Source organism: Talpa occidentalis, unplaced genomic scaffold, assembly GCF_014898055.3.
Source record: "Talpa occidentalis isolate TD23 unplaced genomic scaffold, MPIMG_talOcc4v2.1 talOcc4.9, whole genome shotgun sequence".
In the NCBI taxonomy this organism is placed as follows: Eukaryota; Metazoa; Chordata; class Mammalia; order Eulipotyphla; family Talpidae; genus Talpa; species Talpa occidentalis.
In genome coordinates, this window is record NW_023605305.1 from 26,074,437 (window position 1) to 26,099,247 (window position 24,811).

A 24,811-nucleotide genomic window follows, 5' to 3' on the forward strand; every position below is an offset into this window, starting at 1 on the left:
GATAATATGTCAAAGTAGAAAAGAGAAGGATGCACTGAGTGACTGCCTGTAACTACAACTCTTTAGTGGCACTGGACATTTGTTTGTATTTGTTTATTTATAGGGGTGTGTTCTTAGAAGATGTTTAAGAGTCTACGGTCAGTGTAGGCAATGATAAGAATTACATGAGGGCCTCTCTGGTGGTGCAGCGGTTGAGCGCTGGGTTGCAATGCTGCCCGCAGCCTCTGCAGTGCTGGTTCGATCCCCGGCTACCCCCCAGCCACCGGAGGAGGGTTCCACATGGCGCGCAGACCTCTCCTGCCGCCTGCTGCTCCCCTCAGCAGTGTACTTCGGTCCTTCTGCCTGCTCTGCCCTCTGCTCTGGCTCTGGTGAATTCTCTCACCCTCCTGCGCTTCCGACTGTACCCAGTGCTTGTACAAATAAATAAATAAATAAATAAATCTTTAAAAAAAAAAAAATTACATGAGAATGTAAAAATGTGCTTTAAACTATGCAGTGGCCTCAACTGTAATAATTAATTGTAACCTTATGAATACATAAAAGGAATGCACCTTTTTTCCCCAAGAATACATGGAAAATTCACCAAGAGAGACCATTCTGGACCATAAAACAAATTTCAGTGGAAGAACTGAAATCATACACATTCTATGGTTTTTTTTTTCTTTTTTGGTGTGTATTCAGAATTTTTTTTAAAAAGATTTATTTTTTTATTTATACAAGCACTGGGGTACAGTCAGAAGTAGGGGAGGGTGAGAAAATTCACCAGAGCCAGAGTGGGGAGCTGAACAGGCAGACTGATGAAGTACACTGCTGAGGGGAGCAGCGGACACAGCAGGAGAGGTCTGCGCGCTCTGTGGGACCCTTGCTGGCGGCCGGGGATCGAACCGGCGCTGCAGAGGCTGCAGGCAGCTTCACAACCCAGCGTTCAACCGCTGCGCCACCGAGGAGGCCCCAGAATTTTTAAAATTTAAGAAGTATACATACTAAGTAGGGAGAAAAAAAGAAAAAAATTAATACAAGTTAAAAACATGACAGGCAGACCTCCCCTGGTGGCGCAGCGGTTGAGCACTGGGCTGTGACGCTGCCAGCAGCCTCTGCAGCGCAGGTTTGTTCCCCTGCCCCCAGCGAGGGTCCCACAAAAAGAAAATAAAAAAACGAAGACAGGCAATGAAGGAGGAAAACAAGGAAGATCTTAAAGCAGCAAAATAAGGGAACTATAAGTTTAAAATAGTTAAAAAGAAACAGTTTCAAAGCAGGAAAGTTACAGACAGCGAATTTGTATTTTTTTTATTTATTTTTTTATTCTTATATTCCCCATACAATTGCAACCCCCTGATTTTGACCCCAAAGTGTGTCTCTGGTTCATAGTTGTTTGTTGATTTTGATTTTTTTCTTTCTTATAGTTATTCTTTTTCCTGGTCCCTTATTTAGATTTTCTAGATTCCTGTTATGAGTGAGACCATCCGGTATTTTTCTTTTTCTTTCTGGCTTATTTCACTGAGCGAATTTGTATTTTTGAAGCTTTGATAAGTGTTAGGAAGAGCACATCTTAACGTGAGGTGCTAAGTTGAATGTGAACTACCATTTTATGGGTTGTGGTTCAGGCAGACGACGGTTTTAGTGAATTAACTTGATGTCACCTGGAAAATCTGTCCACTCCTTCTCCTAATTTACTACTATATTCATTTTTGGGGCTGCACTGATGAGTGAGAGAGAATTAGTTAGAAGTAAATGAGGTGTGAAAGAGACACAGTTACAAAAAAGCCAGGAAGATAACTTTCTTGGTCACTTAACTTTTAGAAAAGTCAGGTTCCTAAAAGAGCCTCAATTGCCAGAAGCCCTACACTTAAAAGGTCCAATTCAAGACTGGAGTAAGAAAAAACATTCTGCTCTGTTTTGTTAGGCAGAATTTTCTATGACTGGACTTGAGATTCTCCTGTGCTGAGAATCTCATATGCAGAGATAAGGTAGGACTCACATGAAGGGCAGGAAATGGTTCTTCCTTACTTTACAAAGTTAATGCCCCCAAATGGAAACCTTGATCCAGTTGAATAAACTGGGCTCTTTTCTCTGTCTTAGATTCAGTTGAGCTACAGAAAGCAAAGAAACATAATCAGAGATTGGATGAGGAAATTTTGGCTTTAAGAAACCGGGTTCGATCACTCGATTCAGATAAAAAAGCACTTGGAGAAGTAGTAAGTTGGTTCATTTACTGTGTTCTGAGAAGATATTTAAATGTATATACAATAACAATAAGCTTCTAGAGCAATGTATATTGCCTCCTTGTGAGGACTGACACTGTGACTATAGCATCCCACACAGATGCCACACTTTGACCTGGATTCAGGATTTATATATTTTAACTGGCTTTGTTCAAAAGTAATGTTATTACAATTGTGTTCATATAAAATCTTTTCTTTTTAATTAGGATTTAGGTAATACTTTATACTGAAATTTCTATTTCTATTTCAATTCTACTGTATCAGGTATATCTGGGATTATCAATGTTAAACCCTTAGTTGTGTTACATTTTTGAAGCATTTCTTCTTAACAGTTTATTGATTTTTTTTTTTAAACATGTACTGCTAAGTCAGTCACCAAAGGACAAATAACATGAGGTGGAGAGCAGGCCAAATTATAGAGACAGACAGTAGAATGGTGGTTGCCTGGGGGCGATGGAGAACCACTCAATGGGAGCTATTATTTGATGGATATAAAGTTTCAGTTCTGCAAGATGATGAGAGTTCTGGATATGGATGGTGGTGATGGTTGCACAGTAATGTGAATCTACTTAATGCTACTGAACCATACACTTAAAAATGGTTAACATAGTAAATTTAGTGTTATATATTTTATCATAGTTTTAAAATGTAATTGTAAAAATAGAGACTGTTCAAATTGTCTTGGTCTTCATAAATTTATATACCACTGATAATTATATATATAAATGATTATGTTTATATAGTTATATAGCTATATAACTGCATATAAATGATAATTTAATATATGTGTACACACACATACATACACATAAGAGATAAAGTTCAAGAAAGGTACATCCCAGTGCAACTTCTGAAAATAAAAGGGGATTGTGGTGTAAGTTTATATGAAGGAAAATATAATTTTTTATATTCCTATGTATTGTTTGAATTTTTATATAGAGAATGTATTCACTTATTATATATTTTAAAATTCAAGTATCTTCCCTGCCCCACACGTTTGTATTTCAAATACTTTGGTATTAAAGGTTGAAAGACTTAAAGAAGAGATTCATGAATCGCAAGAGAATAAGAGACCTGGAATTCACTCCCCTGGAAAAAACGTGGGTGCTGAGCAAAGAGTAGAGGTATTTTAAAGTTATATTCTTTCTGTTTTCAGTATTTTAAAGTGAGTCGCATTTTCACAGATATACCAGAGAAACTGGTGCTGACTATTTGCTACTCTTTTCATATTTACTGTCTTTTTCTATTAACTAGCCAGTTAGAGTGGAGGAAGAAACTGGGGTACAGAGAATGTATTTCTGTTCACGCTTCCCCTCTGGCAACAATTAATATGAATACAATGAGTTGTTCCTTTAAAGAAAAAAAAACAAATCTTACAAAAATAATCAATTTTTTGGGCCTCCCCTGGTGGTGCAGCGGTTGAGTGCTGGGCTGCCCACAGCCTCTGCAGCGCCAGTTTGATTCCTGGCAACCAGTGAGGGGCCCACATGGTGCGCAGACCTCTCCTGCAGCACCTGCTGCTCCCTTCAGCAGTGTACTTCATCAGTCTGCCTGTTCTGCTCCCCGCTCTAGCTCTGGTGAATTCGCTCACCCTCCCGCGCTTCTGACTGTACCCAGTACTTGTATAAATAAATAAATAAATCTTAAAAAAAAAAAACAATTTTTATATTTTTAATTATCAATCAATATTCTATTAATTTATGGAATCAACTGATGGGGGAACCACACTAGCATAATAAAATATCATCGGGGCCTCCCTGGTGATGCAGCGGTTGAGCACTGGGTTGTGAAGGTGCCTGCAGCCTCTGCAGTGCCAGTTTGATCCCCGGCCGCTGGCGAGGGTCCTACATGGTGCGCAGATCTCTCCTGCCACCCTCTGCTCCCCTCAGCAGTGTACTGCGTCAGTCTGCCTGCTCTGCTCTCCCCTCTGGCTCTGGTGAATTCTCTCACCCTCCTGCGCTTCTGACTGTACCCAGTGCTTGTATAAATAAATAAATAAATCTTTTCAAAAAATAAATAAAATAAAATAAAATATCATGGGCCTCCCTGGTGGCTCAAGGGGTTAAGATGCAACCTACGAAGCTGTCCGCAGCCACTGTAGCATGAGTTCGATCCCCATCTAGGGAGGTGATCCACATGGCGCAGCAGACCTCTCCTGTCTCGCCCGCTGCTCCCCTCAGCAGTGTATTTCAGTCAGTCTGCCTGTTTGCCTGTTCTTTTCCCCACTCTATCTCTGGTGAATCCTGTCACCACCCGCACCTCTGGTCTGTACCCCAGTTCTTGTATGCATAAATAAATAAATCTTTAAAAATAATAATTTAAAAAAATTCCATGTAGTAATAATAGATTTAGGCTCTAGGGTGTGCAATGTCTAATCTCTTCAGCATAAGACTGAAACAGGCCAATATGTTTAAGATAGGACTGTTTCAGAGTTAAGGTCAAAGAGCTAGACTGCTTTGGGACAGCCTTTCCTCTTACATACTTAACAGGAGTGACATCCTGTGTTGCTCGGTGATCTTATTAACAAAGCTTGTCTTTGCTGTTTAACTCCCTGGGCCCTATTTCCCAAACAGACCTCTAAGATATCAAGGAAACTATAGTTACAGTGCTTTTTTGGCTCCTTGCCTATAAAACTAGTATCCCTCCTGTCTTCCAAATACCCTGCTGCTGGTAAATAATGTACTTTTGTAAAAAGAAAGGGAGGGAGGAGAGAGGAAATGAAGAAAGGAGGAAAGGAAAGAAGAAATTTCTAAGGTCATTAGTAACTTTTACCAAAAGTATTCCCAAAGAATCCACTGGTACTCCAATTTAGTGTAAGTTTGTTAGTAACAATTTGTATAGTTTCTTATACTTCCAGCATTTTTTAATTCAAGTATAAACAATTTGAATATTTATTTAGCTTTCCTCTTTTCTTGCTTGTGTTTTGTTTTTTGTCTTTTTTTTTTTTTTAACCAAAATGCTCCGAGAGATCCTTCCATGTCATACAAAGAGATCTTCCTCATTCTTTAGAACAGTCTAGTATTCTATTGGATGGATGAACTATAATTAATTTGAACAAGTCTCCTATTGATTGCCATTTGGGTTGTTTCCGATCTTTTACCTTTTTTTTTTAAAGATTTATTTATTTATGCATATAAGAGCTGGGGTATAGGCCAGAGATGTCGGGGGGTGAGAGGATTCACCAGAGACAGAGTGGGGAACAGAACAGGCAGATTGACGGAAGTACACTGCTGAGGGGAGCAGTTGGCGAGACAGGAGAGGTCTGCTGCGCCATGTGGGTTGCTCCCTGGCCGGGGATCGAACTCGTGCTGTAGAATCTGCAGACAGCTTCATAGGTTACGTCCTCACCCCTTGCGCCACCAGGAAGGCCCTGTTTCCAGCCTTTTACATATAATGCAGGTGTTTCTGTAGGATAGAGTTTCAGAAATGGGATTGTGATGTTAGAGGGTAGGTGCATCTATAATTTTGATCGATATTGTTAGGTACACCTCAGTGGGAATTATACCACTTTCCTTTCCCATCAGCAATGTATAAGAAAGAGGGTTTCCAAAAATATTCAACAGAATTTATTGTCAAACCTTTGGTTTTTTGTTAAATGATAGTGAGCATTGACACTTCAGTGTAGTTTTAATTTTTGTCTATTTTTAGAAATATGTATTTTTTCATGTTTATAAAAATTTCATGTTAAAATTTTTTTTCATGTTTATAAAATGTTTATATTGAAACATTTAATACAATATAAGCATATATATCTTAAGAGTAGTTCTATGAGCTTTGACAAATGTATAGCCACAACTACTGCAATCAAGAAAACATATCCATTAGTCTAAAAATTTCCCTCCCCCTTTGCTATCAGCCTTGCCGCTGCATACTTTCTTTTCTAGAATTTCAAGTACATAGAATCACCCAGTATATATTCTTTTGTGTTTGACTTCTTTCACTTATGGCAATGCTTTTGAGATTTCTCTGTGTTGTTGCCTGTAACCAGTAGTTCACTTTGTATACAGGTTGCTGAGTAATATTCCTCCATATGGGTACATCACACATTGTTTATCTGCCCACTGGTTGATAGTCAAATTGTTTTGACTGTTATGAATAAAGCTTCTACTAGTATTCACTAGTCCTTCCCCCCTGCTATGGAATTACTGAGTAGAATTACTGAGTCATAGAGTGAGCTTATGTTTAATTTTATAAGAAACTTTCAGAATGTTTTACCAAAGAAGTCCTGTTTCTCTCATAAATGGTATGAAAGTTTTAATTGCTCCTCACCTTCACCAATGTTATTGTCAATCTTTAATTTTAACTATTCTAGTGGACATGTAATATTATCTCATTGTGATTTTTTTTATTTTTAAAGATTTATTTATTTATGCATACAAGAACTGGAGTACAGGCCAGAGGTGGGGGGGGGCATTGAGAGGATTCACCAGAGACAGAGTGGGGAACAGAATGGGAATACACTGAAATACAGTGCTGAGGGGAGCAGCAGGCTAGTCAGGAGAGGTCTGCTATGTCATGTGGGTAACTCCCGTCATGTGGGTAGCCCCCTGGCCAGGGATCAAACTGGTGCTGCAGTGGCTGCAGATAGCTTTATAGGTTGCGTCTTAATGCCTTGCGCCATGGAGGGAAGGCCAGAAGCAGAATGTTTCAAATGAGATTCAACTTAGTTGCCCAGTCCCTCTACAGCTTGGTGCTGTGCTTGGGAAATGAAGTTAAATAAGATGGAGATGTAGTCCTGTAGAAATCCTCTGACATCTCTTCTAGGACCAAGATATCCTTAATGTTGTCATTTTTTGGAGTCAGTGCGGGGTCCTTGGGATTACTCTGGGAAAGACTTCACCAGAGCTTCCCTTTCAGCGGCATGCGGCGAGTTTCTCCATGAGACAGAAATGGTAGTTACATTTAAAGGGCAGGTTTATTAGGGAAGGAATAAAACAGTTAAAGACACTTGCAGAGACACAAGCAGGCAGGAAAAGCTGCCCCAGAAGGGACAGGTTTGCTCAGAGAGGCCTGCATGGTTGCAGGAAGGGTGGCCTTGACAGTCCCAGGCAGGCAGGAAGCTGCTGCCCTGCAGAGGAAGAGGGTTGGTGAAAAGGGGCACCTGCATAGTCACAGGTGGGCAGTGGGATTGGTGCTCATTGTGATTTTTAATTTGACTTTTGAGAGTATCCAGTGACAAGAAGATTGTTTGTATGTGTCCATTTATACATGTTCTCTTGTGAAACATCTGCTCAAATATTTCACTCATTTTTAATTGTTATATGTATTCTTTATATTGAGTTGTGGGAATTCTTTATGTATTTGGGATATTAGTCCTTCATTAAGTACATGTATCTCAAATATTTTTTCCCAGTCTATGGCTTGTCTTTTCATTTTCTTAGCAGTGTGTTATAAAGACTGGTTGCTTTAAAAAATTTATGGGTCCCAATTCATCAATATTTTCTTTTATAACTTATGATAGAATGCAAAAAGTCAAAGAAATCTTTATTTACACTAAAGTCACAATATATTTCTCCTATCTTTTCTTCTAAAGATTTTATAATTTTAACTTCTACATTTAGGTTTATGATCCATCAAAAATATTTTTTGTATATGTATGAGGTAAGGGTTAAGGTTCATTTACTTCCAGATGTATATCCAATTATCCCAGAATATGTGGCAGTTATTTCCTTATTGAATTACTTCGGCATCTTTATTGAAACATCAGTTATACAGGTCTATTTCTGGACTCTATTTGATCCATTATTTTATATGTTTGTTCTTAGTACAATACCATGCTGTTTCTCCTTTTCAAAGTTATTTTAACTATTCCAGGTCCTTTACATTTCCATATGTATTTTTTTTAATTATTTATTTACTTATTTGTTTATTTATACAAGCACTGGGTACAGTCAGAAGCGTGGGGAGGGTGAGAGAATTCACCAGAGCCAGAGCGGGGAGCAGAGCAGGCAGAAGGACCAAAGTACACTGCTGAGGGGAGCAGCGGGCGGCAGGAGAGGTCTGTGCGCCATGTGGGACCCTCCTTCGATGGCCGGGGAGCAGCCAGGGATCGAACCGGCGCTGCAGAGGCTGCGGGCAGCTTCGCAACCCAGTGCTCAACCGCTGTGCCACCGGGGAGGCCCTCCATATGTATTTTTATTTTTATTTTTTTTTAAAGATTTATTTATTTTATTTATACATACAAGCACTGGGTACAGTCAGAAGCGGGGGACGGTGAGAGAATTCACCAGAGCCAGAGCTGGGAGCAGAGCAGGCAGAAGGACCGAAGTACACTGCTGAGGGGAGCAGCGGGCGGCAGGAGAGGTCTGCGCGCCATGTGGAACCCTCCTCCGGTGGCTGGGGGGTAGCCGGGGATCGAACCGGCGCTGCAGAGGCTGCGGGCAGCTTTGCAACCCAGTGCTCAACCGCTGCGCCACCGGGGAGGCCCTCCATATGTATTTTTAAATTAGCTTTTCAATTTTGACAAAAATGCATGCTAGAATTTTGTACAATTTGGAATTGCATTGAATTTTTAGATCATTTAGAGAAAATTTATATTTTGGCAATATGTGTTAAAATGTGTAAATATAGTCTATCTTTCCATTTATTTGGGTCTTATTTAATTTTTATCTCAGCAGTGTTCTGTAGTTTTTAGCACATAGCTCTTACATGTATCTAATTAAATTTATACTTAAAAAATTGAAATATAATTTACACCTTTTTAATGTATTTAATTCCTTGGTTTTTAGTATATTCATAAAGTGCAATTATCACCACTGTCTAAGAACATTTTTATCACCCCAACAGGAAACCCCATAACCATTAGTAGTCATTCTCCAGTCTCCCAGCCCCCCAGCCCCTTGGCAACCACTACCTACTTTTCATCTCTATGAATTTGCCTATCCTGTACATTTCATATAAATTATATCCATTAATTTCCTTATCCATTCATCTTTAGGTCTGATAAGGAGGTACCCTCTTCTACTAGGAAATTTTTTTGGACACATCAGTTCCTCCCATTCTCCCAGCTGATTCAGATTCTGGAAAAGTAGTTGTTGTTGCTCCCCATGTGCTTGCTGACCTTATGGGACTTGGGGGTCTGTCTGGCAGTCATGATTTGTAGGTGTTTCCCATCCATGTAGCTCTGGTCAGGGCTGGAACATCCTTTAAGATCACAAATTCTTAAATCTGGAAGTCAAAATTTCAAATTTCAACTGACTATGGAACCCACATTTTTGCCATTGTGTTTCCAGGATTCTTGATGTGCCACAGATAGAAAGCTCTAAACGTGTACCTTCATCTCAACCAGAAAGCCTTCACTTCTTGGCACTGTACATGGTTTCTCCATAAGAATTCTTTTGAAAATAAAAGGAGAGTGGAGTCCTACAGCTTTAGAAAGCCAATCCCTTAAAACAACCAGCCTCCTTGAGATATGACTGTGTTCCTTATCCATTCTATATGCAGACAGATTTGCCATTAAATAGACCATTGTAGTGGTGTTAGTATGCATAGTCTCAAAGAAAATGCTTAAGAAGTAAAAATTGCTAGGTGTCTGGCAGGAATAATAATAGCCATAATATATTGAGCGTCTGTCAAATGCCCTGATCTGTTCTAGGTGTTTTACAAACACAGTTTATATAATCCCTATAATGGCCCTCCTCAAGGTAAGTATGAGTATTCCCATTTTATTTATTTATTTATTTATTTTTAAAGATTTATTTTTTATTTATACAATAGCTGGGTATTAGCTGGAGGCGTGGGAGGGTGAGAGGATTCACCAGAGACAGAGCAGGGAGCAGAACAGGAAGACTGACTGAAATACACTGCTGAGGGGAGCAGCAGGCAGGACAGGAGAGATCTGCCGTGCCATGTGGGAATCTGTCCAGGAATCGAACCCGTGCTGCAGAGGCTGCAGACAGCCTCACAACGCTGCACTCAAGCCACTGTGCCACCGGGGAGACCCAGTACTCCCATTTTATATTTGAAAGAACTTGAGCAAAGTAAGAAGCAAAGCCAGAACTTGATCCAGGTTCGTCTAGCCCTAGAGTTCATTTTCTACATCATGCTAACTCTTGCGAGGACTTCTTGGAGGGGATTTATTATAACTGATGGGAATTACAGCCTGCCAGTCACTGAGCATGGGAACCATCTCTACCTAGAGGCCAGGCAGCATTTGTTCTCTGCAGCATCTGTGCTAGCCACCTTATCTGATTGTGCTGTAAGAGGGCACAGCCCAAGTGCCTTGGGAAGACGGCCTGAAAATTGTCCTACTGTGCCTAGGAGGCAGTGTGGTTCACAGCATGAGATGATCCCAACCTTTCAGATAATAGAACCTTGACAGTGGAAAATTCTGAACTGTTACGCCGTTCACCAGAATAGTTGGTAGCTACTCCATGTTAGTAAGGCAATCCCTTAGCAAGTTCCTTTGTCCTCCTCTTTGTTTACTGCTGGCTGACAGGTAAGGTAGGCTCCCTTCAGCTACCCAGAGGTTTCCTGTCCCTTTGCTCATTTCTCACATTGTTTGCTTCTTTCTTTTCCTGTGTTTTTCTGCTTTAAACTTTGTTGCTGGTTTCATTAAGTATATAAAATTGTCTATATGCATAGCTATATTCAGTATGCCACAAATTATAGTAAATTTCAAATGTGTATTCTTGTGAAAGCTATCTTTTAAAGCTATCTTTTAAAGCTATCTTTTAAAGCTATCTTTTAGAACATTAAAATACTTGACATGAGGGGAAATGAAGGGAGTTCTCATCTTTGAAAGTTGAAGTTTTTCCTGCACTTTGTAGTGAGGTATCTCAGTAGCCTAAGAGTGGGACTAAGGAGATCCTTGCCTTGGGTGTGGACTGCATCAGTATGACATATGTGGATGTGCAAAAAACGTTCACTAGTGGTGTCTGATGAAGAGGGAGCAGCTAATCTGGGTGAATGCTGTATCTTTTCCTGTATCCTTGTACAGTGCTATTAAGAGTCAGCATGATTCTTACTCGCATTTTAACTGGTGATTTATTTGGATTAAGATTTCCACCTTAGAGCCTGAGTTACAAATAACATAGGAAGACAGAAGAAACACCAGTATGAAAGGTCAAGAGCCAGTGAAAGTACGAGGCTTGAATGAGGTAAGAAATAAAAAGGTCATCTCAGTTGTAATTTCAACACAGGTGAGGCAGGCTCCAGAAGGATGCTTAAGAGTTAACGAAAAGTGGGTAGAAGTGATAACATACATCCGAGGAGGTGTGAACCTACTCCCCTAAATCATATACGGCATTGTAAACCAGTGTTACCACAATAAGGAAACACAAAACAAAGAATTACTGAAAATAGGCAAAAGGAGAAAATACACCCCTAGGAATGGTGAGTCTGCATTCTGTGATGATCAGTGATTACAGAGAGACTTCCAGGGGTAGGCAGTCAGGAGTGAGCTCCTTAAAAATGCATTTAGGATAAACTATGTGTTGAAATTGTGAGGGTGATTTGAAGGCATTGTCTGACTAAAGAATAAATGTGAAAATTCAGAACAATCTAATAATAAAAACTATTGGTAAATAGTAGGGCAGGACTGGTAGTGCTTTTTCTGACATTCTGTGTTTCCAAGTTAGAGTGTAAACATTTCCATTTCATGCTGCTCCCTAACTGTCCAGTCAAAAAATGCAGAGTTCATTTGACAGGTGTGCTCTGACACTGGAGAAGGGCCTGCAGTTTGATGTAGTATTGAGAGAATAGCCTCAATTCTTACTCTGTATTCACTCAAGTACATTTGACTTCAATTTAATTTCCTAATAGATTTTTGTACACAGGAGAACGTATACCTTGGCCACTCAATGGATATTGAAAGTACGGGCTTATACAATAGACTTGTTTTGAATTTCAGTGGTGACTGTGTGACCTTTAGCAAATTGCTAATAGATCTGAGCCTCACCTATCCCCCTCTGCTAAAAGACTATAATAATAGACAAATCTCAGAGGGGTCTCAAGAAAACAAAAGGAGATAATACATATAAAGCATTTGACATGATGTTTGAAATATGGTAAGCACTTTTAATTGGGCAGAAAATTGTTGTCAGAATTTATAGGAGAGATAGTTGTTGTACATAGAATTTATTGTATAAAATGCTTTTCAGAGATATTGAAATTGAGCCGATAAAAAGTTGAAATATTTGTAAGGTGAGTTATCAGATGCTAGAAAAAGGAGAAAGCAATTGACATCGGATCTTAAAACTATAGGAAGGCTTTGAAAGTTGAAAGAGAAGTATTTTGCCATATAGGGTATTTCCTCTTTTAGTTTTCATAATTTAGGGATGTAATGCTACCTTTTCTTTTGTTTTTAAAATAAACTGTAGCTATAGAATATGCATTTCTATTAACAATGGGTGACTCTTGTCTCCCCAAGCAGGGTTTCAGCACTAACCAAAAAGAGTTGTTTTGGTAGCATGTGTTTAATTATTATGGTGGTCATACTCTTGGACCTACCTGTCCTTTTAACCACTTTTCCTATCACCTTCCAAAGGTCTATAAGGAGACATAACTAGTCTGTATCTGAAAGGGAGACCTGGAAATGAGCTGTTGAAAGTTTAGATCACCAATTTAGAGAACAGTAACAATCAGCTTGCAGGATGGGTGACAGCAAGTGCAATGCCCCAAATCCCACCCTGTTGACCTACAGGAATTGTCCAGTGACACTAAATAGTGTACTTATACCACTTACCCTCCTCCCATGGCTTTGGATGGCTATTGCCTACCTTCTCTCCTCTTTAACCAATGCCTTCCTTATCGGCATTCTCCTTCTCCTCTGATCTCAAGGCTTTGGGAAAATACCAAGTTGCTCTCTCCGAAATTTACTTTGAAATTTCATGTCATATGTTCTCTTTATGGGCGAACACAGACTGATTCTTAGACCCCAGTCACCCACCAATTAAACACTGCATATTCCATGTCATCAATGTAGAAAGTTGATAATAATATGCATCTAAAGTGTTTCCTCTCATGGATATAGGGGGAAAGATTAGAGGAGCCTCTAGTTTATTAAGTCATTGAATATACATTATTAAGTAAGGCAGCATAATTTATAGTTAATAACACAGAGTTTGATGTCAGACAGCTTGAATCTCAGCTTTACCACTTCCTGGCCATGTGAATTTAGGCAGGTCATTTAAGCTCCCTGAGTCTCTGATTCAATAACCCTGCATCATGGGCTTGTCTCAAGATTAAAGGTAAACCACATAGCACTTTGTTCTATAAAAGGCAATTTTTAAAACAGCTCATGTAACTTTTTTATGCAGGAGTTGAAACAAACAAAAAAACTCTGATAATCATTTTAAAGTTTCCTTTTTGCAAATATTATACCTTTTATGGGGGAAAGTCTTATTTTATTCTACTAAATGTCTTCATTTCTTAATCAGGAATTGCAAAAATCAAAGTCAGAACTTACATGTCTTTATAATGAAATTCAAAGTCTTCCAGGGACAGCAGAAGACAGAGACCCTTTTTTAATAGCATATGACCTGCTACAAAGAGAGAATACTGAATTAGAAATGGAGGTGAGACAGAATTATTTTATTTTATTTTTTTTTTTTTTTTTTTTGGCCTTTTACACCATTTTATTAACTACATTATATTGCTATAAGAACATAGATGAGAAAAATACTATCTTTGCATTATCTGTATCTTTTCTTTCCAGACATGGTGTGCTAATCCATGTGGACATAATCACATGTTGTGTTGTGCTGGGTTTTCTTTAATAAGTTGTTTCCACTTCTAAGTCAAGTTTTATCTCATTTTAGTCAGTTTCAAAATATTGCTTTTAATAATCTTCTTAAACTAAGTTTATGCCAACGATAATAGAATTTTTTTGCAGTGCATTTTTAAAATGCTGTGTGAAGGTAAGCGTTTTAGATAAATACAATATTTATAAAATGTCTAAAGAAATATAAGCAAATTGTTTTTGAATTTATTTATAAATATTAGGAGTTTTAAGCATATGTGGTGCTAAGTAACATTAGCATGCTTGGGAAAATGTGTTAATAGAAAAATAATATGACTACTTTACCCCCACACTTACATTCCCACACATTAAGAAGAAATTCGAGACAGAATTATTTTAAATGTTTGACATATCTTTTATGAGACTAAGATAAAAGGAAATTAATGTTCAATAAGAGATGACTTGGAAATTGAAGTTTCTGTTATTAATGTGGAATAAATGACCATCTAGCATGGGTTATAAATTAAGAGATCTTGTGGGGAGATACTTTGAGACCATATATATTCTGTCTCCCATCAAAAATTTTACTCTTTAAAAGTTTCTGTTTTAAATCATTGATTCTTTAATTCGTTTCTCTTTAGAACATTGACTTTTTTTAAGACCTGAAAGTAGTCTCGCTAAAAGTGGCTAAAAATTTATAAATTTGTAACTTGTGTATTTGCTGAACCTGCATTTTTTAAATTAGCTATCTTTTTATTTTTTGTATTGTTGTCTTGTTTTGTTTTGTTTTGTTATTGGAACACCTAGATGCATAGCCACAGAAATCTGGAAGTAGAATTTATAGATTAAAAACACCAGTCTCGGGGACATTAAGCACCACTGCCAAATTGAATGGTGACTTCCATCCTAAGCAACATCTTCCCTCCCCTAGCGCCCCAAACAGAAAGTAGCACAATTAACTTAATGCTTTTTGATACTTCAACATGTCTGATCATTAAACTGAGCTATGTCAGTAAGATAAAATGTCAGTAGGAGCAGCCTAAATAACAGAGTTGGTCCTATTCCACAACATCTGTGTCATGAAAGGTCCTATGAATTTAACTTTCTTTATGACAAAGAGCAAAGATTCTACCCACTTAAAATATGTATACCAACTTTATCATGTGAACCCAGAAAATGTTCAGTATTAATGTCACCATCCCCTGCAAAAAACTTCAGCAATATCCTAGTTTGCTACAACATCAAGTCTAAATTCTGCTTGTTGGTTTTTTTATTCCTTAAGAAACCAACATTTATTATCTTTAATGTTTACATCTTTACATTAGCCATAAAAATCAGTAATTAAGTCGCATATAGGAATCTTTTCTCCTACTTACAAAAGCATTGCCAGTTTATTAAATAATACTTTTTTTAAGTCCCTTCATGATCTGGCCTTTCCCCTCTATTTTGCCTTGTTCCTCAACCCTTCATTTTGTAGTCTCCATTCCAGAAAGACTGTCCTTTTCACTTCTACACAAATACTCTATTCAATTCCACATCACTGCCTCTACAGATACTGCTCCTGCTTACAATATGCTTTAGTCTCTTCTTCACCTATTCACACCTATTCACCACCCTCTAAGGCTCAAATTAAGACCTCGAAGGCCCTTCTTAAGCCCTGAAAGGTTACAATCTATGTGTGATTATGTGGATTTACGAGATTATAGTCTAAGTCATGCACTACAGTTTCTCTTTGGAGAATTGAAAAAGTGTAGGAAACCAAACACAGGGACCTCTTGCGTACATTAACTTGATCTTTAGAATGAAATCCATCGTGTTTGTAGAATCAAACTACTCTAAAAACTGTATTTTCAAGCTGTCTCAGAATGTGAGTCTGGCAGATTGCTGCCCATCTGGGTGCAATACTTTGATGGGGCGCCATCTTCCATTCTTAGAACTACCTACCCTTTCTACTGCTGTCCAGAGGTATTTTTTTCATTTCATGTATGAAAAGCAACCTTTGAAGAAAGGACACTGTCCAAAAAATAAAGCACCTGAACAAATGTTCTGCGAAATCACACAACAGAGCAGGGACTCTCAAAGATCCACTTACATCAGAATTACCTGGGACACTTATTTAAGCAGTTCCCCATTTCTGAGCCCAGACCACTAATTCTTAAAGTCAGGGTGGGGTGGCAATGTGAGATGTGTGCCTTTGTACGTGGAAGGTGGAGCTCCTCTCTGATAATCTAGGAGCCTTTACACATTCAAGTGTTTCTAGACATAGGGTCAGAGGGAAGAGATTTGTTCTCTCTGATGTAGATCTAATGTTCTTTCCAATGCTTCCTTGCAGTGATATATTATTCCTCTTAGGAATCATCAAAGTATATCCAAAACTTGAGAACAAAAATGTGTGATAAAAATTTAAAACTCTCTAGAACATAACTTTTGCTTATTTAAAGATAAAATGAAACGCTAATCATCACTGTTGAAGCCAACCCCAGAGGCCAAAAATATCTTTTAAAAAAAACCATGGACTTAGACACCCTTATGCTTATAGTAGAAATTGGTTCAATTATATAACCACAAAATGTTACATTAAATCAGAAGACTTCAATTTGGATGTCAATAATTATTTAAGTATTTGATGCAATCAATACATATTTTTGCAGCTATACATAAGAGTATGCCAAAAATTGCATTATTTGTCTTTTCACTTAACTTTACAGGTCTTAAAGCTTTTACAAGAATTTGAACAATTAAATCATTTTACTGTAGGGAGAGAACCAGAAGCTGCTAATTTAAGTACAAGTGAAAATATTTATAAAGATTTTGAGTCTAAAGCACCAGTTTTGGAAGTAGAAACTGACAGCCCAGAGGAAGAGAAAAAGGAACTCTGGTAAACTGAAAAAACCATATATCACATTAGCTATCTGGGGATGGAGGACATTTTATTTGGCTTGCTCATTATAACAATTTGACAGTCACTTCCAAATAATGTATGTGGAAAAATTATTTATAGGCATTCCCCAAAGAGTTTTCTCTTGAGATATTATTACTTCAAAACTTTGTCCTGGGCCTCCCTGATGGCACAAGGGGTTAATTCACAACCTATGAGGCTACCCACAGCCACTGCAGCATGAGTTCGATCCCCGGCCAGGGAGCAACCCACATGGTGCAGCAGACCTCTCCTGAGTCACCCACTGCTCCCCTCAGCAGAGTGTTTCCATTGATCTGTCTGTTCTGTTCCTTACTCTGTCTCTGGTGAATCCTCTCACCTCCCGCACCTCTGGCCTGTATGCATAAATAAACAAATCTTTAAAAAAAAAAAAACTTTGTCCTGGTTTAAAAAATATGTATTTTTTTATAGAAAATTTGGAAAGCAGGCAAAAGTATAAGGAGATTATAACAACTCTTAATTCCCACCACATAGAAATGTTAACGTTCAATTTTTCTTTCTTGTCTTTTTTTCTGTATACATACATATTTATATATATATATATTGTTTTATACAATTAAGACTATACTCTGCAGGGAGGTTTGTTTTGCTCTTTTTATTGACACTGTGTCTGATCATTGTTTTAAAACATATTCTATTTTTTTCTTTCTTTTCTTTCTCCCTTCCTTGTACTTGTAGGTTTGCAAAATGCTTTCACATTTAACTTCATAAGAGCCCAACAAAGTCACTTCACAAATGAAAAGACTGAGACTCTGAGAGATTGTGCTTAACCAAAGGTTTCGTGGACAGTGAATGGAAGCTCCAGGACTGGAAGTCATGAGCTTCCACTGGGCTATCGCTTCTCTCTCCAGTCTCTGTCTGTGTTTGAGACTGCTGTGATCTAGGCTGCTAGAAAAGGAACAAGACAGGGATGTAGCTTAGTCACCTCCTACCACAGAAAAATAGTGACAGTTGCAAAATTAGAGGATGACATAAAAATAACAGAAGAGGTGTGTTGCAGTCAGAAATAGGTAATGAATCCTTTCAAACAAAGCTTAAGAGCTACCCCAGAGGGAAGAGAAATTCGAGAGTCATAGTGGGCTTTCCAGTCCCCAAGATGTCAGTGTGCTGGCTGCAATCCTGTTCTCAGTCCCATGTCATTTTGGCTGGTAGCTGGCTTTTGCCCATGCAACTTTTACATAATACATATTTTCATTGTCAATATTATTGCTATACATATTATTATGATATAAAAGTAATAATAAAGTAATGCATAATTCAATTGCTTTTGAAAATCTGTTCGGTTTGTCTTTGGTTTCTAAGTTACACATTTTCTTCACCTTTTGAAAGGATAAAGTCTGTTCTTTTAAGAGGGCATTTATTTTAATGATCTGCTACATTAAATTCCCATATTCCAAAGTATTGCTAATTCTCCTTAATTAACTAATTTGTGTGCATACAATTCATTTATCCAGACTATTAATTAAGATGAAAAATGGTCTTAGCCCAGGATTGTCCCCTGGAGGGCACTGCTCATCATTCCCTCCACGTCAGAGAAGACACATGAACTGCCCTGCTCTAAATATGGTTTTACTGGCATATTTTATGAAGCCACCTAAAAGGAGGACCATTTAGCATTATCTTCAAATACAATACACAGACTGTTACACCTCTCCCATGGCCACTATGCAGTTATATTAGGTCTAGCTATATTTACTGTTTTTTTTAAACTTTTTTTTTTTAGTGAGGTGTAATTGACATATTATTCTATAATAGGTCCAGGTGCACAGCATAATAATTCAGTACTTGTATTGGAAGATGATTACCACAATATATCCTGTTAACACCTGTTATTATATATAGTTACAAAATTTTCTATGAGTACTTTTAAGATCTACTCTCTTAGTAACTTTCAAATATGCCATACAGTATTATTAACTGTTGTCACCAGGCTGAATATTACATCCCCATGACTGACTGACTTACTTTACCTCTGCAAGTTTGTACCTTTTGGTTCCCTTCACCCATTTCACCCATACCCTTATCCCCTGCCTCTGGCAACCACCAGATTGTTCTCTGTACCTATGTGCTTGGGCTTTTTTTTTTTTTTTCCCTTTCTACATATAAGTAAGATCGAATAGTACTTTTCTTTCTCTGTATGACTTATTTCACTTAGCTTAATTCTCTCAAGGTCAATCCATGTTGTCTCAAGTGGCAGGACTTTCTCTGTGTGTGTGTGTGTGTGTGTGTGTGTGTGTGTGTGTGTGTGTGTACATTTTCTCTATACGTTCATCCTTTGATAGACATTTAGGCTGTTTCTGTATCTTGACCATGTAAAAGTTGTACAGTGAATATGAGTACATATATCTTTTTGAGTTAGTGTTTTTGCCTTCTTTGGAATAATCCCCAGAAGTGGAATTGTTGCTCATGTGGTAATTACATTTTTAATTTTTTGAAGAAGCTCCATAATATTTTTCATAGTGGTTCATAGTGCATATATTTACATTCCTACCAACAGTGCACAAGACTTCCCTTTTCTCCAAATCCTTGCCAACCATTTGTTATTTCTTATCTGTTTGACAGTGGCCATCCGAACAGGTGTGAGGTGATATCTCATTGTGATTTGATTTGCATTTCCCTGATGGTTAGTGATGTTGAGTACCTTTTCATGTGCCTATTGACCATCTGCTTATCTTCTTTGGAAAATGTCTATTCAGATCCTCTGCCAGTTTTTTAATTGGATTGGTTTTTTGTTTGTTTGTTTGTTTTACCACTGAATTGTTTGAGTTCTTTATATGTTTCAGATACTAACCCCTCATGAGATATATGATTTACAAATATTTTCTCCCATTCAATAGAATGTCTTTTCATTTTGTTGATGGTTTCTTCTGCAGTGCAGAAGCTTTTTAGTTTGATATAGCTCCACTTGTTTATTTTGCTTTTGTTGCCCTTGCTTTGGTGTCAGATCCAAAAATCATTGCCAAAATTGGAGTCAAATTGTTTATTGCCTGTTTTCTTCTAGGAGTTTTGTTTTCAGGTCTTTCATACCTGTCTTTAATGCATTTTGAGTTATTTTGGGTGTGGTATAAGATAGTACTCCAGTTTCATTGTTTTGCATGTGGCTGTCCAGTTTTTCCACTTCATTTATAGAAGAGACTGTTCTTGGCTCCCTTGCTGTAAATTAATTGACCATAGAGTATGGGTTTATTTCTGGGCTCTTTTTTTATTCCTTTGATCTATGTGTCTGTTTTTTTTAAAAAAAAAGATTTAATTTTATTTATTATGCATATAAGAGCTGGGGTGCAGGCCACAGGTGAGGGTGGGTGAAAAATTTCACCAGAGACAGAGTGGGAAGCAGAACAAGCAGATTGACTGAAATACACTACTGAGGGGAGCAGCGGGCGAGACAGAAGAGGTCTGCTGTGCCATATGTGGGTTAGCTCCATGGCCGGGGATCGAACTCGTGCTGTGATGGCTGCTGATAGCTTCATAGTGCTGACACTTAACCCCTTGCACCACCAGGGAGGGCCTGGCCTGTGTCTGGTTTTTATGCCTGTACTATACTCTTTTGATTGCTATATATTTGTAATATTGTTTGAGATCAGGCAGTATAATGCCTCAGCTTTGTTCTTCTTCTTTTTAAAGTTTTATTTATTTATGCATACAAGAGCTGGGGCACAGGCCAGAGATGCAGGGGGTGAGAGGATTCACCAGAGACAGAGTGGGGAACAGAACAGGCAGATTGACTGAAGCACACTGCTGAGGGGGCAGCAGGCAAGCCAGGAGAGGTCTGCTGCACCATATGGGCTGCTCCCTGGCTGACCAGGGATTGAACTCTGTGCTGCAGAGGCTGTAGACTGTTTCATAGTGCAGTGCGTAACCCCTTGCACCACCAGGGAAGCCCAGCTTTGTTCTTCTTTTTCAAGATTGCTTTGGCTGTTGGAGTCTTTTGGGGTTCTAATTTTTGACATTTTTCTAAGTTTACTCTTTATAATGTCCTTTATCTTTATAAATATGACAAATCAAACATTTTTATAAGCATTAAACTTAAATGACCAATTCATAGATATTCCATTTTTTAAAGTAAACTTTTTATTTTGAGACATTGTAGATTCACATGCAGTTGTAAGAAATACTATGTCCCAGTTATCTGCTACCAATTCTTTTAGTAGTAACTTCTTGAAAACTACAGTACAGTACCATGACCTAGATATTGACATTGAAACAGTCATATATAGAAGTCAGTTTCTTCACGTTTAAAAATATAAGGTATATATTTGTACTTCCCCAGTCTTCTAGTGTGTCTGGCTTCCATTGGGAGTAGGGGAAAGAACCAAGTTTATGGTTCCAAGTTTTCACTGCTACTTCATCAGAAATTTACTCTTCAAGCATTTTACTCTATCATTTTGTTTTATGTTACTGACCATATTATCTTTAAAAACTGCTGAGTTCAAAATAAAATATTTAATTCTTTTTATATGGTGTTAAAGGGATTTTAAAAGTAAAAAAATTCTCTAGATCCAATTTTCCCCTGATCCTTTCCAGTTTTTTGTATGTTTAGATTTTCTACAGTATATCTGACTACTTGTTTATATATACATACATACGTATGTAGTTTCCAACCATTTTACTTTGGTAAGCATTTTTCATGTAGATAAAAACTATATCACTTTCAAGTTGATTTAATTATCTTATCCTTTTCCCTATCTCCATTTAAACACTTTTCAAATGGCATGGTTATGAACATTATAATACATTCAGCTTTTTTTCTTCTTATGAATTATTGTATTGTATTGTAATTTCACGCGTGTGCAACTACTCAGTCAAAGGGTCTGAACATTTTTATGACTCAACTGTATTGGCAAATTGCCTTCTTGACGAATTTGGGAACCAACTATATAACTTGTGAAGCATGCTATGGTAGCCTATGAGACCCCTGAAACAAGATGAAGGGAGTAAAACTAAAATTATCACATTTATGTCAATCTACTTATCATTCAAGCTCTCTAACCATGAACAATTCATTCACTCTGCTTGGTTTCTGTGGTTCACAGTCTCATGGTTTTCCTCCTCCCTCTGGCTTCTCAGCCTTCTGTTAAGGCTCCCATGCCTCCGCTTATTCCCCACAAGTCTTCAGACTTCTGTCTAGAATGACTATCCTCTTCTCACTTTCCCCCTTCTCCATGAGTCAGGTTGTAGAAACCTTTCTGCTCACATTCTTCTGTACCTGTATCTTCACCACAGTCATCTTTCCCATCTATATTCACATTCCTCCACCTTGGACAGCCACTTGCCCATTTACCCCTTCCAGAAATCCAGGTTTCATCCATCATTCCTTTTCCTCATTCACCTGCTATATTCAGTAAATGGCAAATCTTATTAATATTTTCTTCTGAATATTTCTAGAACCCATTGCTTCATTCTTCTACCACTCTCTTGTTCTAGTCACTGTTGTTTACTACGGGGATTACTACAACAATTTTTTAACTGCCTTCCCTGAATCCAAATGATCTTTCCAAAGCATATTCTCTCTTTTGCTCTAGATTTACTGATCTTATGAAGTCATCCTGAACACCTCAATTTTTTCAGTTCTCCTCTGTACAAGCCCCTAACTACCACCACTACCAAAATACATATACACAAGAAAGCATGCAACACCCCTTTCTTTATATTTACCTGGCTTGTGCCTATTCAGCCATTAGGCCCCAGATTACTAATAATTTAATTTAATCACATCTTTACTTCTCACTAAATTGTAAGCTCCTTAAGGCAGAGATTATGCCCTATTGAAGACCTAGTGCCTGCCAGAGCACCTGGGGCTTACTGATTTTTTTATATCTCATGATCAGATTACCTGCTATATACCCAATGTCATACTAAAATTTGAAAAAGTGAAAAACTCAAATTGGTTGTTTAGGTATAGACAAAACTCTATGATTGATCACCTGCATGAATATGAGTTAAAAATATGATTCATTTGTTATTAAAGTTTATTTATAAGAGTAAGATAACTGGTCTGGTGTAGAACTCAAGTTGGAAATCTTGCTTGCAGTACTTTCTTGAATGGTAGATTTTTATTTCTCTATATTTTGTGCCATAATGAGCCTTTTGATAGTTTTTTATTGATATATTTGCACCAAGTCCCAAATTAGGAGAAAGTAAGCAAAAGGAAATTCCAGAGGAGTCAGTAATGAAGGTTACTTTTCCAAGAGAGGGACAGAAGGAGGACGACTCATCACAGAACCGAGATATGAAAGGTGAAGAACAGGCGTTGACCTTGGAGCCTGAGGAAATTGTGAGGCTTAGAGAAGAACTGAGCAATATGAATCAGAAACTCCTTCAGTCTCAGAGCTCTGGGGATAGTTCAGATGACAGTAGTGCCAAGGTAGGTGCTATGAACATGTGCTCTGACCGTTTCATCTGATCATTATATAAGCATTATTTTTATATTAGCATTAACATATATTTGTTGACCAATATCATAACCAGGGCCCAGTTAGCAATATCAATAGCAACCAAAATCTGAACTAAACCTTTCAGAGCCGGTCTCTTCCACATTCATTGGATTAGAATCCTGAAAGCCAGTAATCTTTAACTCTCTCCACAATAGGAATGATCTTATCATTGGGACCAGTACATGAACTTAGTTTAAAATATAGTTTTAATAAAATAAATATAGTTTTAATAAAATATAGTTTTAATAAAATTTTTTAATTCTATAAAATTAAGGTAATTAATGCTGGTTCCAACTGAGATGATTCACCAGAGACAGAGCCGGGAACAGAACAGGCAGACTGACAAAATACGCTGCTGAGGGGAGCAGCAGGCGAGACAGGAGAGGTCTGCCACACCATGTGGGATTCTTGCAGGCCGGCCTGGATTGAACCCATGCTGCAGAGGCTGTGGACAGCTTCACAGTGCGGCACTCAACCGCCTGCGCCACCAGGCCATATGCTTAATTTTGATTCTCAAGAATAATACATTCCTTAAGATAGATGTTAGCCATGATCTGGTCTTAGGTTAGGAGTAAACAGACTCAGAGAGGATAATTGCCTTAATAAAGATCCCTATGTACTTTACTCTCTTACATGGTTCTTAGTAACCTGAATGAGTCTTTATGCCTCTTCAATAACGTTCAACTAGGAAGGTAACTTACACAGTTGGAAAAATTAGAGTCTTTATGTTGACTGGATAACTGGTAGCTTCTTTAATAGTGACCTTTCTTGAAAAACAATTTGTGTTTCTGCTCTGGCAATGTGACTTGCCTAGAAAATATAGACAGATAGAACTACTGTTCTGGCTTTTCTCATCTTCAAAGCAGGCTAAAAATGTCTGTGTCTTGTCCCATTTGTTTAGATAGAGTATTTGCCTTGTGTATATGTGTTTTGGTAAGTTAAATGACTGCACAAGTAAAACTGCAATATTATGGTTAGATAAGAAGCTATAGAGGGGTGATCAAGGCTTTCTAGGCTGCAGGAGAACCTTTGTTTTTAGATGGCAAAAGAGGGCAGTTAAAGAAAAGGACAGTTAGGTGACATGAATTATAATGGATAATGTTATTGAGTGTTTAATATATGCTAACATTGTGTTTCATTTTTACATTTGTTATCTTACTTACCCTTTTACCCCATCCAGGGGTTATCATTATTATTCTCCCGTTAAAAGGAAGAAAAGGAGAAATAAAAAAAACTAAGTAATTTTTCCAGTATCACCCAATTAGTAAGTGATAGATTCTAGATTGAATCCCAATTGTACCTAACTCCAAAACTCTAGGATTCTTAATAATTACATTATAATTCCATTATAGTACTTTCTCTAGGGATCTTAGGTACTTATAGCTCTAAGACAAGCAAATTGGATTTAGATTGTCTTTCTGACAGAACTGAGATAGAAATGGAAGGGCTGAAAGGACTTGGAGAATTTTGTATTGCTTCAGAGACATAAGCAAAATATACCTTATGACATGGGCTTTTCAGAAAGTTGTAAACGGAA

The 24,811-nt window shown here is 37.8% G+C and overlaps 1 protein-coding gene across 9 annotated transcripts in view; it reads left to right on the forward strand.

The window, feature by feature from the left end:
• The window catches only part of CCDC30 (coiled-coil domain containing 30), a 73,888-nt gene that overhangs the window by 11,025 nt on the left and 38,052 nt on the right, over window positions 1–24,811 (forward strand). For 3 of the 9 annotated variants that reach the window (XM_054691808.1, XM_054691807.1, XM_037501236.2), the window contains 2 exons: window positions 2,080–2,195; window positions 3,248–3,346. In XM_054691808.1, coding sequence (XP_054547783.1) covers window positions 2,080–2,195; window positions 3,248–3,346 — 215 coding nt within the window. Of the gene's footprint in view, window positions 1–2,079; window positions 2,196–3,247; window positions 3,347–10,507; window positions 10,660–11,221; window positions 11,321–13,600; window positions 13,739–16,610; window positions 16,781–22,960; window positions 23,205–24,811 lie in introns of those variants that run through there. The other 6 variants (XM_037501228.2, XM_037501226.2, XM_054691809.1 and 3 more) reach the window with 6 other exon arrangements.